Source organism: Phocoena sinus, chromosome 9, assembly GCF_008692025.1.
Source record: "Phocoena sinus isolate mPhoSin1 chromosome 9, mPhoSin1.pri, whole genome shotgun sequence".
In the NCBI taxonomy this organism is placed as follows: Eukaryota; Metazoa; Chordata; class Mammalia; order Artiodactyla; family Phocoenidae; genus Phocoena; species Phocoena sinus.
The window spans coordinates 65,159,869-65,176,021 of record NC_045771.1 but is presented as its reverse complement, the minus strand read 5'-3'; the positions used below and the strand labels follow the sequence as shown (position 1 = coordinate 65,176,021).

Sequence of the window (16,153 nt, the reverse complement as noted above, 5' to 3'; positions counted from 1 at the left end):
CCACCCTAAAAAGCAGTAGACTTAAATAATAGCCCTGAGAAAAGCTGGCTATCTTTTTTAACAGTAGATTGCCTACCTACTAATACATGTGCAAACCTTGAATTGAGTGTAACAGCAGTAGCTAACTCTTGCTGTTTCTCTAACAGCCCAAAAGATGGCATTACTGTCCAACAAAGAGGAAAATTAGGGTTAAATCCATCCAGCATTTATATAGCACTTTTGTCTTTGATGTTTTTCAGACATTAATTCACCAGATACCTAATAACTGGTTTCTCCTTTCCTATTCGTTTATCCCTGAACATATGTTTAGATAAATGATAGATTAGATAGATGATAGGATAGATAGATAGATAGACAGAGAGAGAGAGAGAGGAGAAAAAGTAGCTACAACAAATTTAAGAGAAAAAGTAGTACAGAGTTGAAATGTCTTAGTACTGGGTACCCAAAATATCTGTAAACAGACATCCTTTTTAACCCTCTAGCAAAATAAATGAGCCAGTAGTAGTTGAATTCTGTGATTTAAAACCTTTCTCCATGAAACTATTAGGTACCTTAAATTTAACACATCATTTTTATTGTATCACCTTAAAACTTCTAATCTCCAGTGATTATAAGTGATTTAATTTAATTTTAAATTAAGTGATATGGTAAAAGTTTTCATACCAAATACTCAGCTTTGTCAAGTATTACTGATGGAGAATATAACGAGAGTGTTTACAGAGGGATCTGGTACATAAATCGTCGATCTGATCCTCTCTCAGTGCATAACTTAGAGCCAAGAGTTCTACTTGAACCGCAACATAACATTTCAGGAAAACTTTCTTTTGCCATTTTCTGCTCTATAAATTAGACACTATAAACTTACTTTCATGCAGAAATAAAAAAGGTCTTGAAAATCCCCAAGGATGACTAATTTAAAAAATTGCACTTTCCTAAGAAGCTCTTATTTTTTCTATTTCAATGCCACTTTGTACCTTTGACTTTTTAAATGTTTGAATATACAGTGGATGAGTTTGAAATCTCATCCTTCATCTTAAACGTAGAATACTTAAATAAGTAATGCTACTTAATGCAGTAAAATGCACAACATTATTATCTGATGAGAGACTGATGCCAAAATAACAATTACACCACAGTGAGCTGCTGAGATCAGTTCTGGAAGAGAAAATCTTTTTTAAAACATAATAAATGTATATAAAATATTCATAATAAAAATTCTAGTGACCCACCCCTCCTTTTGAGAGAGGTAGCTTACTTTAAAACTATTTTATATTATTTTAGTACATTATATTTTTGGTTTTGAGTGGCAATTGGTCTTTAACCTCGCTCTTTTTTCAGTTTGACATGCACATGTAAAAATAAATAATATCCCCCAAATACAATTATATATCTGTATAGTGATGATATTCTTGCTTTTTAACTAATAGAAAATATTTGTGCTTCCACCTATTTATTCCTCCTTTAGGGAAATTCAACTAATTTGGAGATTAAATCTTCCTTTTTTCACTTTTTATATAAAAAATTCAACAACATATAAGTATATTGAGTAAATGGGCTCCTCTATTCATCCTGTTCCTTTTGCTCCCACTCTCCTGGATTGAACCACTATATTTTTAACAGTTTGGGTCTTTGTACTGCAGACATCTTTTTATTTTATTATGCATATTGCTTATTCTTCCTCTCCTCTCATCCCCGCTCCAATCTTGCCCTTCCTTCTTCCTTCCATCAACACTGCACTGTGGTCATGCCTTCCTGTCAGTACAAATAGATCTACCTCTATCCTTTTAGCTCGGCCTGGAGAAGAACTGGCAGATGAACACGTCCTGCACGGTGGAATGTCCTGTGAACTGTCAGCTTTCTGACTGGTCTCCTTGGTCAGAGTGTTCTCAAACATGTGGCCTCACAGGTTTGTTTGTGCTTTATTTGGCATTAGACTGATGGTCAAGGAATATGAAATAAAATGTCCCTCTTGCTTTAAGTCATATCAAATAATCTACAGAAAGGTTGAATCAGGGTATCTGATTCAAAACATCTAAGCCTTACTTGTTCCTCTAATTTCGGAAGAAATGTCTTTGACGCCTTCTCCTAGTAAGACATACGCTTGGGCTTCCCTGGTGGCGCGGTGGTTGGGAGTCCGCCTGCCGATGCAGGGGATACGGGTTCGTGCCCCGGTCCGGGAGGATCCCGCATGCCGCGGAGCGGCTGGGCCTGTGAGCCATGGCCGCTGAGCCTGCACGTCTGGAGCCTGGGCTCCGCAGCGGGAGAGGCCACAGCAGTGAGAGGCCCGCATACCACCAAAAAAAAAAAAAAAATATATATATATATATATATATATATATATACACACATACATATATATATATACACATATGCTTGCACAACTGTAGTGTATCACTGAGGTTGCACCACTTTGTATCTCTTAAAGGAAAAATGATCCGAAGAAGAACAGTAACGCAGCCCTTTCAGGGTGATGGAAGACCATGCCCTGCCCTGATGGAACAGTCTAAGCCTTGCCCAGTGAAGCCCTGTTATCGGTGGCAATACAGCCAGTGGTCTGCATGCCAAGTGCAGGTAACCAATCTCAAAAAGTTGTATGGAAGTGTGTATTCTTTATCTGGAGAGACTTGGTTTCAGAAATATTTTCAGAGCTTACAGATAGCATGTTTCCTGTTAAAGATTTTAGGTACCTTGCCATTTCATAACTGTTTAATTAGTTTCGATAACAAGCACTCCCTGTCCTGTATTTTAAAACCATTTGGAGACTGATTCATTTTAATGAAAATTTATTTGCCTGTCTTTGGCTAGAAAACAAATAAATTGTTCATGCTATGCTTTATAGCTACTGCCCTATAGGACTTCTTCCCTAAGGCTTCAGATGCTCCTTTAACTGCTCATAAATCAAAATCAATGGTGCAGAGATGACTGTAAGTGATAAGCTAACTAATGAATTATTTTTGTTCCTAATTATTTCTTCCTCCATTTCAGGATGCCCAGTGTGGCGAAGGGACCAGAACAAGGAATATTTCTTGTGTAGTGAGTGATGGGTCAGCTGATGATTTCAGCAAGGTAGTGGATGAAGAATTCTGTACTGATATCGAACCCATTATAGATGGTAATAAAAAAGTGGTTCTTGAGGAAACCTGCACCCAGCCTTGCCCAGGTAACAACAGCAAAACAGAATTCGTACTTTGGCCATTCCTCACCAGGACCAGGGTGGATAAGGGGTTGCACGTATAAGTTTAAGTTAAGAGATGTCAACAGTCTTCTCATTCAGTAATATCTGTGCCAACAGCTAGACACTGTAGCGTGGATGAAGGGGGGCACTGCCTCCTTACTGCCAGGTGGGGGTGAAGTGCAGTTCTCCTACGTGGCGTCTGTTGACACTCACCCCGCTCGAGTTTTAACTTCTGCAAAGAATGGAAATTAAGGCCTTAGGCTCATGCTTGACAGGGAGAATATGAAAATTCTACCCCTAGATATATTAGCTAAAATATATTAGCTATTAGATATAATAACTAAAATTCTACCCCTAGATAAATTACCATTCAAGAGTGAGAAAAATAGTATTATGGAAGAAAATTTTGAATGAAAGAAATTCTGATTCAGTGTTGGACACAGAGGTACAAGCAGGAAAATGTAGAAAGCAAATGTATATCAAGTAGTTTAGAAATAAATAGCAGGAAGTGATAAGTTAATGATTAGGAATTTGGGCTTGATGCAGAGGACTTTAGGGTAGATAGAAGGTCAAAATAACCTCAGTGTCAAGCATGACCCTATGGCCTTAAGAAAGATATAGGGGCAACAGTGTATTGGTGGGCTAGAAAAGAACAAGATTGGAAGTGAATTGCCTGTCTTTTTAATTTTCATTTTATATTGGAGTTTAGTTGATTGACAATATTGTGTTAGTTTCAGGTGTACAGCATAGTGATTCAGATGTGTGTGTGTGTGTGTGTATGGTCTTTTTCAGATTCTTTTCCCATATAATTAAAAAATATAAGTAGAGTTCCCTGTGCTGTACAGGTCTTTGTTGATTATCTATTTTATATATGGTACTATGTATATGTTAATCCCAAACTTCTAATTTATTCCTCCCCCTCACCTTTTTCCTTTGATAACCATAAATTTGTTTTCGACGTTTGTGAGTCTGTTTGTTTTATAAATGTTTTATAAATAACTTCATGTGTATCTAACTTCATTAGATTCCACATATAGTGATATCATATGATATTTGTGCTGCAATGAACATTGGGGTGCATGTATCTTTACGGATTATGGTTTTCTCTGGATATAAGCCCAGGAATGGTTTTGAAGTTCATTTCTCTAATAATTAGCAATGTGGAGCATCTTTTCATGTGCTTCTTGGTCACCTTTATGTCTTCTTTGGAGAAATGTCTTATTTAAATCTTCTGCCCATTCTTTAATTCTGTTGTTGTTGTCGTTTTTTTTTGGGGGGGGGGGTGTTCGTTTGTTTGTTTGATATTGAGTTGCATGAGCTGTTTGTATATTTTGGAGATGACCTTGTCAGTCACATTGTTTGCAAATATTTTCTCCCATTCTGTGGGTTGTCTTTTCGTTTTGTTGATGGCTTCCTTTGCTGTGCAAAAGTTTCTAAGTTTCATTAGGTCCCATTTGTTTATTTTTGTTTTTATTTCCATTACTCTAGGAGGTAGATCCAAAAAGATCTTGCTGCGATTTATGTCATAGAGTGTTCTGCCTATGTTTTCCTCTAAGCGTTTTATAGTGTCTGGTCTTACATTTAATCCATTCTGAGTTTATTTTTGTGTATGGTATTTGAGAATGTTCTAATTTTATTCATTTACACATAGCTGTCTGGTTTACCCAGCACCACTTATTGAAGAGACTGTCTTTTCTCCATTGTATATCCTTGACTCCTTTGTCATACATTAGTTGACCATAGGTGCGTGGGTTCATTTCTGGGCTTTCTATCCTATTCCATTGATCAATATTTTTGTTTTTGTGCCAGTGCCATACTGGCTTTTTTTCCTCTTTAATTTTTATTAGAGTATAGTTGATTTACAATGTTTTGCTAGTTTCTGCTGTACAGCAAACTGAGTCAGTTAAACATAAACATATATCCACTCTTTTATAGATTCTTTTCCCATATAGGTCAGTACATTGAGTAGAGTTACTGTGCTACACAGTAGGTTCGTATTACTTATCTATTTTATATGTAGTAGTGTGTATCTGTGACTATTTCTGTTTTGTAAATAGGTTCATTTGTACCATTTTTTTAGATTCCCCATATAAGCAATATCATATATTCGTCTTTCTCTGACTTACTTCACTAAGTATGACGAATCTCTAGGTCTGTCCATGTCGCTGCAAATCGCATTATTTTGTTCTTGTTATGGCTGGGTCTCTACAGACAGCATATATTTGGGTCTTGTTTTTATATCCATTCGGTCCGTCTATGTCTTTTGGTCACAGCATTTAATCCAAACCACTTCAGACCCAGGGACACATACAGACTGAAAGTGAAGGGATGGAAAAAGATATTCCACGCAAATGGAAATCAAAAGAAAGCTGGAGTAGCAATACTCATATCAGACAAAATAGACTTTAAAATGAAGACTATTAAAAGAGACAAAGAAGGACACTATATAATGATCAAGGGATCAATCCAAGAAGAAGATATAACAATTGTAAATATTTATGCACCCAACATAGGAGCACCTCAATATATAAGGCAAATGCTAACAGCCATAAAAGGGGAAATCAACAGTAACAATATTTGGGGACTTTAACACCCCACTTACACCAATGGACAGATCATCCAGACAGAAAATTAATAAGGAAACACAAGCCTTAAATGACACATTAGACCAGATAGACTTAATTGATATTTATAGGATATTCCATCCGAAAGCAGCAGAATACACTTCCTTCTCAAGTGAACATGGAACATCCTCCAGGGTAGACCACATCTTGGGTCACAAATCAAGCCTTGGTAAATTTAAGAAAATTGAAAATTTTCCGACCACATGCTGAGATTAGAAATCAATTACAGTAAAAAAAAAACTGTAAAAAACAGAAACATGTGGAGGCTAAACAGTATGTTACTAAATAACCAATCAATTACTGAAGAAATCAAAGAAGAAATCAAAAAATACCTAGAGACAAATGACAATAAAAACACGACGATCCAAAACCTATGGGACACAGCAAAAGCAGTTCTGAGAGGAAAGTTTATAGCAATACAGTCTTACCTCAGGAAACAAGAAAAATCTCAAATGAACAACCTAACCTTACACCTAAAGCAACTAGAGAAAGAAGAACAAACCCAAAGTTAGTAGAGGAAAAGAAATCACAAAGATCAGAGCAGAAACAAATGAAATAGAAACAAAGAAAACAGTAGCAAAGATCAATAAAACTAAAAGCCAGTTCTTTGAGAAGATAAACAAAATTGATAAACCGTTAGCCAGAGTCATCAAGAAAAAAAGGGAAAAGACTCAGATCAATAAAATTAGAAATGAAAAAGAAGTTAAATGTACACCACAGAAATATACAGGATAAGAGACTACTGCAAGCAACTTAATGTCAATAAAATGTACAACCTGGAAGAAATGGACAAATTCTTAGAAAGGTACAATCTCCCAAGACTGAACCAGGAAGAAATAGAAAATATGAACAGACCAATCGCAAGCACTGAAATTGAAACTGTGATGAAAAAACTTCCAACAAACAAAAATCCAGGACCAGATGACTTCACAGGCCAATTCTATCAAACATTTAGAGAAGAGTTAAACCTACACTTCTGAAACTCTTCCAAAATCTTGTAGAGGAAGGAACACTCCCAAGCTCATTCTACAAGGCCACCATCAGCCTGTTACCAAAACAAGACAAAGATATTGCAAAAAAAAGAAAATTAAGAATTTTCTTAATTCTGTAAGAAAATTAAATGTAAGACAGAATACAAAAAACTTAGAGGAAAACATAAGCAGAACACTCTGACATAAATCACCGCAAAATCTCTTTCGATCTATCTCCTAGAGTAATGGAAATAAAAACAAAAATAAACAAATGGGACCTAATTAAACTTAGAGGCTTTTGCACAGCAAAGGAACCCATCAACAAAACGAAAAGACAACCCACAGGATGGGAGAAAATATTTGCAAACAATGTGACTGACAAGGGATTAATCTCCAAAACTTACAAACAGCTCGTGGAGCTCAAAATCAAAAAAAACACACAACAGAATCAAAAAATGGGTGGAAGACCTAAATAGACATTTCTCCAAAGAAGACCTACAGATGGGCAGAAGGCACATGAAAAGATGCTGAACATTGTTAAGTATTACAGAAATGCAAATCAAAACTACAGTGAGATGTCACCTCACACCACTCAGAATGGCCATCATCAAAAAATCTACAAAAAATAAATGCTGGAGAGGGTGTGGAGAAAAGGGAACCCTCCTACCTTCCTGTTGGTGGGATTGTAAATTGATACAACCACTATGGAGAATAGTATGGAGGTTCCTTAAAAAACTAAGAATAGGGCTTCCCTGGTGGCGCAGAGGTTAAGAGTCCGCCTGCCGATGCAGGGGACATGGGTTCGTGCCCTGATCTGGGAAGATCCCACATACCGCGGAGCGGCTGGGCCCGTGAGCCATGGCCACTGAGCCTGCGCATCCGGAGCCTGTGCTCCGCAACGGGAGAGGCCACAGCAGTGAAAGGCCCACATACCGCAAAAAAAAAAAAAAAAAAAAAAAAAAAACTAAGAATAGAGCTACCATATGACCCAGCAATCCCACTCTTGGGTATATATCCAGAGTAAACTGTGGTTCAAAAGGATACATGCACCTGATGTTCATTGCAGTGCTGTTGACAATAGCCAAGACATGGAAGCAAACTAAATGTCCATTGACAGAGGAACAGATAAAGAAAATGTGGTACATATATACAATGGAATATTACTCAGCCATTAAAAAGAATGAAATAATGCCATTTGCAGCAACATGGATGGACCTAGAGATTATCATACTAAGTGAAGTAAGTCAGACAGAGAAAGAGAAATATAATATCACTTACATGCAGAATCTAAAAAAAATAATAATGAACTTATTTACAAGACAGAAACACAGACTTAGAGAACAAACTTATGGTTACCAGGGAGAAAGGCAGGGAGGGACAGATTGGGAGTTTGGGATTGACATGTACACACTACTATAGATAACCAACAAGGACCTACTGTATAGCATAGGGAACTTGGCTCAATATTCTGTAATAACCTAAATGAGAAAATTTGCAAAAGAATGGATACTTGTATGGGTACAACTGAATCACTTTGCTGTATTCCTATAACACATCATTATTTATCAACTATACTCCAATATAAAATAAAATTTAAAAGAAATCTGTGGTAAACGATGTGAAGAAAAACCGCAAGATCCCATAGTAACATAGAACAGGCAATTCGCCATTTTAATTAAAGCAATTACAAATCCAGGAGGAGGCTGGTCTTCTCTTGTAAATTACAATCTATTCATTTTCATTCCTCTCTTGCTCGTTTTCTCCAATGATGGCTTTTGAAAGCTAGTAGCATGTGAGCTTATAAGCTTTAAAGAGTAGAATACTGAAGTCGGAAATGCATTTCAGACACTTAATATCTTTGGTAGGCAGAGTGTAGTTTTATTATTACAATGTTTTATATGGTCAAAATATAAAAATATATTTAGTACAAGTCAGTGCCTCACACTTATTTGCTGTTATTAAATCTTTGAAGCTTGACATGGATTATTCTGGAGTGATAATTATATAATCCACAGACTACCATTAAAAGATTTATTGAGTTTTGGGTCAAAATACACTACATCAAGTGATACAAGCACAGAGATAAAGCCTATTAGTAAAAAGGTATATTTTACTTCCATGTAGTTTGCAGTCACTGAGGTGAAGTTACACTACATTCATATTGACAGGAGTTTCTCTATCTTATTTTTAATAGTTTCTCTTGCATAATTAAAAACTGAGTAAGCCTAAAGTAGCATTTCCTAGGGGATATAAATATTTATAAAACTTTCTTTAACTACTTAAAAATTCTTCTTAGTTTCTTTTTCCTTAGCACTTCCAAAATTTACTAGAATTTTCTTCATTTTAGGATGACATTAGAGTAATAATGACACACTATAGTAAAGGTGTACAAAGATCACTCCACTTGAGTATTATACATGTATCTGTTAGTCAGGAATTCATGTCTTTCCAGGATTTCTTAATCCTGGCACAAAAAGTTTTTTCATTAATCAGATCTCTAGGTAACTTTGTGCTAACATTAGATATCTTCAGTATAATATAAGGCAATATAAGTTATTCATGTGATATGGCTGGAATAATTAAAGTGATAAGAATCCCTTATGGATTTGTGTTTATCAAAATGTACTGCATCCTCTGAACAGTATCACCAAGCAGTCAGTCCTGAAGAATGAATGAGTATACGAGAAAGGTGTATTTCATTAAATCTTCCCTGTTCTGAAAATGGTTGAAGATGAACACGATATACTACGGCCCAACAATTCCTATATAACTGTAACTATTTTCCAGTTATATACCCAAAATAAATGCATATATAAGTTCACCAAAAGACTCATACTAAAATGTTCACAGCAGCAGTATTCATAATAGGAAAAATTTACAACTCTCCCCATGCCCATCCATAGCAGAATCGAAATGTAAATAGTGGTATGTTTATAAATAAAGCACAGCACTAAAAATGAGCAAGTTAGAGCCACGTAAATACGTGATGGTTCTCAAGACATAAATGAGTGAAAGAAACCAGACATTAAAAAAGTACATACGCTTCTATTCCATGTATAGCATGAGGAGGGTTTCTGAGATTCTGAGAATGCTCTGTTGCTTGATTTGGAGGTTGGTTACGTGGGTATTTAATCAGGCTGTGAAAATTCAGCTATCTGTGCATTTGTAATGTGTCATCATTTTGCATGTATATTACTCTTCAATAAATAATTGAAAAAAAGGGAGGAAGTTGACTGAAGATGTAGATCAGAGGAAATTGTGTGCATTATTGCCACTACTGCAGCTGCTTGGTTAGCTGTCTCACCTCCACAAATTTGGTAAGAAACAGAAACCAAGCATAAATACCAGCTTTCTCAGCCTTGGACTTCAAGCTCTTTGAAATTTTGAACGCCTAGAAGACAAGTCCTGTGTATATTTCGATTTTCTTTTAATAGTACCAAGTGCTTAATAAACCCTTTTATGATGATAATGACAAGAGTGATAGTAGCAGGTTTTAATAAAGTATTGTTGTCACTTAAGAGAAGGGAAATCATGATGGACAAGTTCCTTCAAACCATAGTTTACCTTTGATATCATTAAGCAGCACATATGCTATACTCAGTAACATCCACTCAGAAAATAACACTATTAATACAAACTTACAAAACCACATACAAACTTGCAAATATTAAATACGTATACAAATCTTACAAATATCATGAACGACTGGCATACCTAAAAACATTGCTCAGTCGGGTTAAACATAAAATGATTATCTGGCTGGCTATTCTTTATGGGTATGGGTATAAACTACAAACTTGTGTTTTGCAGGTGACTGTTATTTGAAGGAGTGGTCTTCCTGGAGCCTGTGTCAGCTGACCTGTGTGAATGGTGAGGACCTAGGTTTTGGTGGAATACAGGTCCGTTCCAGAGCGGTGATCATACAAGAGCTAGAGAATCAACATCTGTGCCCAGAGCAGATGTTAGAAACAAAATCATGTGATGGTGAGTGCTACTATTCATAAAATCTATTTATTTTAGTTTTGTGTTGATAAGCAAAAGTATAAGATATAAAATTTTCTGTTGAATAAGCAAATTTGCTAAGCTATCACTTAAAGTTGAGAATTCAGGGTATGATTCTGAATTCTAAATATTTAGAGAATAAAAGTCTTGCCACCCTTCATAAATGAAATATTGTAAAAGTATTTCCAAGTTTTATGAGCTAAAGAAGGCTGAGATGATTAGGAGCAAGTTATTTGTACACCTGTAGCAACCCTGATGATGTGTGAATGTAAGAATATCCTCAATTTATTTAAATCAAAAGAGAAAGAAAAATTACAAAGCAACAGCAAAATGAGATATTTTACTATATTCTCGGAAATTGATAAATCTAAGTATTGGTAAGGATTAGTCTAAATTTGACATACAGCATATATAAAAATACATCTTTATATGTCTGTGTGTATATGTGTACATACACATAGAGCCATGCACCCAATATAAGCAATAGATGACATTCACAAGAACCACAGAGCGTTAAAATGTTCTAGTTTGGGAACACAGAAGAAATCTAAATAAAAAAAAGAATTGTTATCTAGTGGAGAATGTCTTGCTCAACAAACAACCCTCTCATTCCCGCTTGTGTTCTGAAGCAACTGAGTATGACATATATTAGCAAATAGGAGGCAAAATAACATCTATATTGCTGAAAAGTTGAAGAAAGCTTAGAATGTTGGAGAACAATGCTTAGAATGAAAGCCAATTGAGCTAGATGCCTTAACCCAAGAATTATAGAATTATCTACCTTCTTAGTTAAGTCTTCCCAAATTTACCGACCAGATAAAACATTTCATATTCCTGGGTAGGTAAAGGAGAGAAAGGTCAGAGGTTACAATAAATAAAATAATTCCCAAGAAAAGAAAAAGAATTGTTTACCCTGAAATGACAATAAAGTAAAATTAGGAATCAGTAAAAATTGCCAAGAAATTCTCCCCATGCCCACACAGAAGTGAAAACCAAAAGCTACGTTTCTAGAGCATTACATATCAAATGTTATGCAGGATGCAGCACAGAAGTACTTAGAAGGTAATGTGAAGCTCTACATTCTTATACAGGAGGGAGAAAAGTTTAATAAGAGCTAGACTTTCAGGCTTCCCTGGTGGCACAGTGGTTGAGAGTCCGCCTGCTGATGCAGGGGACACGGGTTCATGCCCCGGTCCGGGAAGATCCCACATGCCGCGGAGTGGCTAGGCCCGTGAGCCATGGCTGCTGAGCCTGCGCGTCCGGAGCCTGTGCTCCGCAACGGGAGAGGCCACAACAGTGAGAGGCCCACGTACCGCAAAAAAATTAAATTAAATTAAAATAAACAAAAAAATAAAAAGAGCTAGACTTTTAACCCAATTTTAAAAAGAAAGGGAAATAGAGTCTATACAGTACTGATAAATACAAATTCAATGAGATAGAAAACAAATAAACAACATAATCAACAAAGCCAATAGCTTGTTTTTTGACCAAACTAACAAAATAGACCACCTCATGCAAAATCAATGAAGGAAAAAAAAGGACAAAATTACTACTAATAATAAGATAGTGTTTAAAAATATAATTCTATGAAAAAATTTGCTAATAAATGTAAAAACTTGACAATTTAGAATGTTATTTATCAAGAGTAATAGAAGCTAAACCATAGATTCTGCAACTATTAAAAACACAAGTCTATCAAATATTCTCACACATGCGCACACACTAAAACCTAAATGGCTTTAATTATGAGTTTCACTAAAATTTAAAGAAACAGACAACTCCCATTTATTGTGAAATCTTAAGAAATAAAACAAAGTTGGGTAGAAAAAAAAGATGACGAAAATCTCCCCAATACAACACCAAAATCACAAACAAAAATGAAAAACAAAAATTCTTTTAAATCAAAATTTGAATCTTCTACACTGTAAAATAGATCATAAACAAAGTTACCGGACAAGCCACAGACTTAGAAAAGATATTTGTGAAGTCAATTTTAAGGAATTAGTGTCTAGGACAACTATCCTAAATCTTTTCAGCATTCCAAGACAATTTCATACTCGTAAAATTGCTGAGTACCCCAAACTGCTTTTCTCTGTGAGTTATATATATCAAAATTTTTCGTATTAAAAAATGACAACTGATGTTTTAAAATACTTGATAATTTATTTAAAACAATCATAAATCAATTTGTTACCATAAATATTTCCTGAAAAATAACTATTTTCCAAAATAGAAAGAAAATAACTTTAATGACGGTCATTGTCTCGTTTTACACTTTTTCAAATCTCTGGCTTAACATCTGGTTTAACAGAAGACAGCTGGCTTCTCTTCTGTGCTTCTGCATTCAGTCTATTGCCATCTTAGTTTAGTTTATGTATATGAAGAAAATCCAGCCTTACTTACCCAGGTGTGTAGTTAAAGGGGAAAATCATCACACACGTACTCTGAAAGAATGTTGAAGTCTTCCCTGGTCCCTGGACCATAATTTGAGAATTGTTATTCTAGAGTAAAAAATTCCCACAACCCAATATGAAAAGGCATATATTTCAGTAGAAAAAAAGGGGTGGGGGGAGCCAAAAGATATACATAAGCAATTCACAAGAGGAAATCTAAATGCCCCAAAACATTTTTCTCACTGTTTAATAGCTTTGGTAATCAACTACAAGTTAAAAATGACAAGATAGCTTTCCACACCCACAAGACTGACAAATTTAAATCTGGAATTTATAAATGTTTGTGAGGGTTTAGAGTAATAGTAACTCTTATTCAGTGCTGGTGGGTATATAAACTGTCACCTTTTAAAGAAAAGAATAAGCTGTATTTAGTAGTTTCAGCTACCCCTACAATGATACCCAGAAACTTCCCTTCTAAATATTGACCTTGAAGAAGCACCAGGAGGCTTGCACAAGACTGACCACTGAGGCACTGTTATAATAGCATAAGTTGAAAACAACCTGAAAGTCCACCCATAGAGGAAATAGATAAATAAACTGTAGTACATAGTACCATGGAATTCTATGTAGCAGTTAAAATAAATTGACTATGTCTGCATTAAAAAAAATCACATAGGAATATTTCATTTATAACATTTTATGTTACATATAACATTGACTATTTTTTTTTTTTTTTTTTTTTTTTTTTTTGCACGCGGGCCTCTCACTGTCGTGGCCTCTCCCTTTGCGGAGCACAGGCTCCGGACGTACAGGCTCAGCGGCCATGGCTCACGGGCCCAGCTGCTCCGCGGCATGTGAGATCTTCCTGGACCGGGGCACGAACCCATGTCCCCAGCATCGGCAGGCAGACTCTCAACCACTGCGCCACCAGGGAAGCCCAACATTGACTATTAAGTTTCAAAAAGATGTATGTATCATATGTGTCAGTATGATACTTTTTAAATTTTAAGACTGCCTAAAGAACTTCCCTGGTGGCACGGTGGTTAAGAATCCACCTGTCAATGCAGGGGATATGGGTTCGACCCCTGGGGTTCGGGAAGATCCCACATGCTGCGGAGCAGCTAAGCCCGTGCGCCACAACTACTGAGCCCACGCTCTGCAACTACTGAAGCCCACGTGCCTAGAGCCTGTGCTCTGCAACAAGAGAAGCCTGCGCACTGCAACGAAGAGTAGCCCCTGTTTACCACAACTAGAGAAAGCCCACATGCAGCAACGAAGACCCAACACAGACTCAAAAAAAACACCTAAAAATAATTCTATAAATAATTTATAGGTTGTATATATTTATACTTACATTCTATTTATATTAAAAGAATTAAAAACATGTCACAGAAATGCATGTATCTACTTCAGAAGACTGGGTATTGCTGGAGAAACAAAGAGGGAGATCAGATCAGGAAGCAATATAATAGAACTTCAAGTTTATTTGTTAACTTTTTTTTACTCATCAACAACCAAAAATAAAGCAAATATGACTAAATGGTAATATTAGTTAAAATTGAATGATGGGTAATTGAATATTTTTTTTAATTATTCTCTGTCCTTGTCTGTATGTTGGATATTTTATAATACTTCAAATAAACATAAAATTAAATTGAAAATCCAGGTTCACATTAGATAGTATGACAGCAGACATAGAAAATTAGTTGGAATTTAGGTATGTATCTGGAATTTTGTAACATTTATATGGCAACTTCTGGATAATAACTTGACATTTGAATCATTCAGGGTGGACTCCTCATCCCTTTCCAATTGTTTATAAGTATTTTATTAATACCCTATCTCCATGATTGTTCCGCTGGCCTATAGAACGCCTCTGTTAATGTCCTATCTCCATGATTGTTCCGCTGGCCTACAGAACGCCTCTGTTAATGTTTATTGTGTTCCTGCAGATGGACAGTGTTACGAGTATAAATGGATGGCTAGTGCTTGGAAGGGCTCTTCCCGAACAGTCTGGTGTCAAAGATCAGATGGTATAAATGTAACAGGTAAACCTCCCATTTCTTTGTTCTTTGAAAGTCTTACTGTAACACACATGTAATTGGTTAAAGCAAATAATTAAGAAAACAAAGATATTCTTTGAGTATTCCACACGTGGTTGGGTTCACGACACCTGAGCTGTGCACCTGATGACCAATGACAAATTATTTTGCTGTTTAATGTTTCAATTAAATTCTCCCTCACCCAGCCATTTTAGACATTGCTGCTATAATTTACTTAAAATACTGTCTAATTCTAATAAATGATTATAAGTAAATAATTCTGATTGTTTTTCCTAGAAATCTTATATATTAATAACTTACTTATTACATGCTAAGAAAGTCAATATTTTGTGGACTCTGTTTCTGTGCCTTAAAGGCAATATACATGCAGTCCAAAAATATTGCCAAGAGAATATGATGACACAAATCCAAATATTTTGCTTAAATTCAGAAATCTATGATTTATAGTTTTTTATTAATTAATATAGAAGACCTATTGGTAAAACTCAAGCCCAGAGCATATGAGTAGCCAATCTACCTACTCTGTCCCAAGTCAAAAATCATTGTACATTGAAAGAAGAAATCCAAATGAAAACTTTTTTTGAATCTCCTTTGACCCAAATATACCCCCAAGATCTACTCTAATCTACAGTTACTGAAGTTTCCTTATCTGAGTCCAGTAAATGCAAGGGATCCCAAAGACCCTTTGAAGAGGGAAAAAAATTGGCTCCAGAGATGGAGTGAACCACCCTGCAAATTTTCTACAAAGAAACCAGGGTCAGAACAGAACCTCAGCCTCAGGCCCATGTACCCAAAGATCTAATGTCTCTTCTTAAACAATGTATTTGTAGAGATCTAATCTATAGGAATCTCCATAGCATAGCAGCAGCCTGAGTATTGACAGTTAACTGTTCAGGGGGACCTGCTGACTTGCTGCCATTGTTTT

At 35.8% G+C, this 16,153-nt stretch overlaps 1 protein-coding gene and 1 long non-coding RNA gene across 3 annotated transcripts in view; one reads left to right on the top strand and one right to left on the bottom strand.

Moving 5' to 3' along the window:
* The window catches only part of THSD7A (thrombospondin type 1 domain containing 7A), a 456,679-nt gene that overhangs the window by 428,922 nt on the left and 11,604 nt on the right, over positions 1 to 16,153 (top strand). The window contains exons 20-24 of the mRNA XM_032643093.1: positions 1,789 to 1,906; positions 2,426 to 2,571; positions 2,986 to 3,160; positions 10,581 to 10,754; positions 15,118 to 15,213. Coding sequence (XP_032498984.1) covers positions 1,789 to 1,906; positions 2,426 to 2,571; positions 2,986 to 3,160; positions 10,581 to 10,754; positions 15,118 to 15,213 — 709 coding nt within the window. The remainder of the gene's footprint in view (positions 1 to 1,788; positions 1,907 to 2,425; positions 2,572 to 2,985; positions 3,161 to 10,580; positions 10,755 to 15,117; positions 15,214 to 16,153) is intronic.
* Positions 3,210 to 16,153, bottom strand: part of LOC116759391 — a 66,118-nt gene continuing 53,174 nt past the window's right edge. For both annotated transcript variants that reach the window (XR_004351431.1, XR_004351430.1), the window contains exons 5-9: positions 14,520 to 14,592; positions 13,652 to 13,726; positions 13,176 to 13,246; positions 11,554 to 11,606; positions 3,210 to 3,407 (exon numbers count right to left, since the gene is read on the bottom strand). This is a non-coding gene — a long non-coding RNA (uncharacterized LOC116759391). The remainder of the gene's footprint in view (positions 3,408 to 11,553; positions 11,607 to 13,175; positions 13,247 to 13,651; positions 13,727 to 14,519; positions 14,593 to 16,153) is intronic.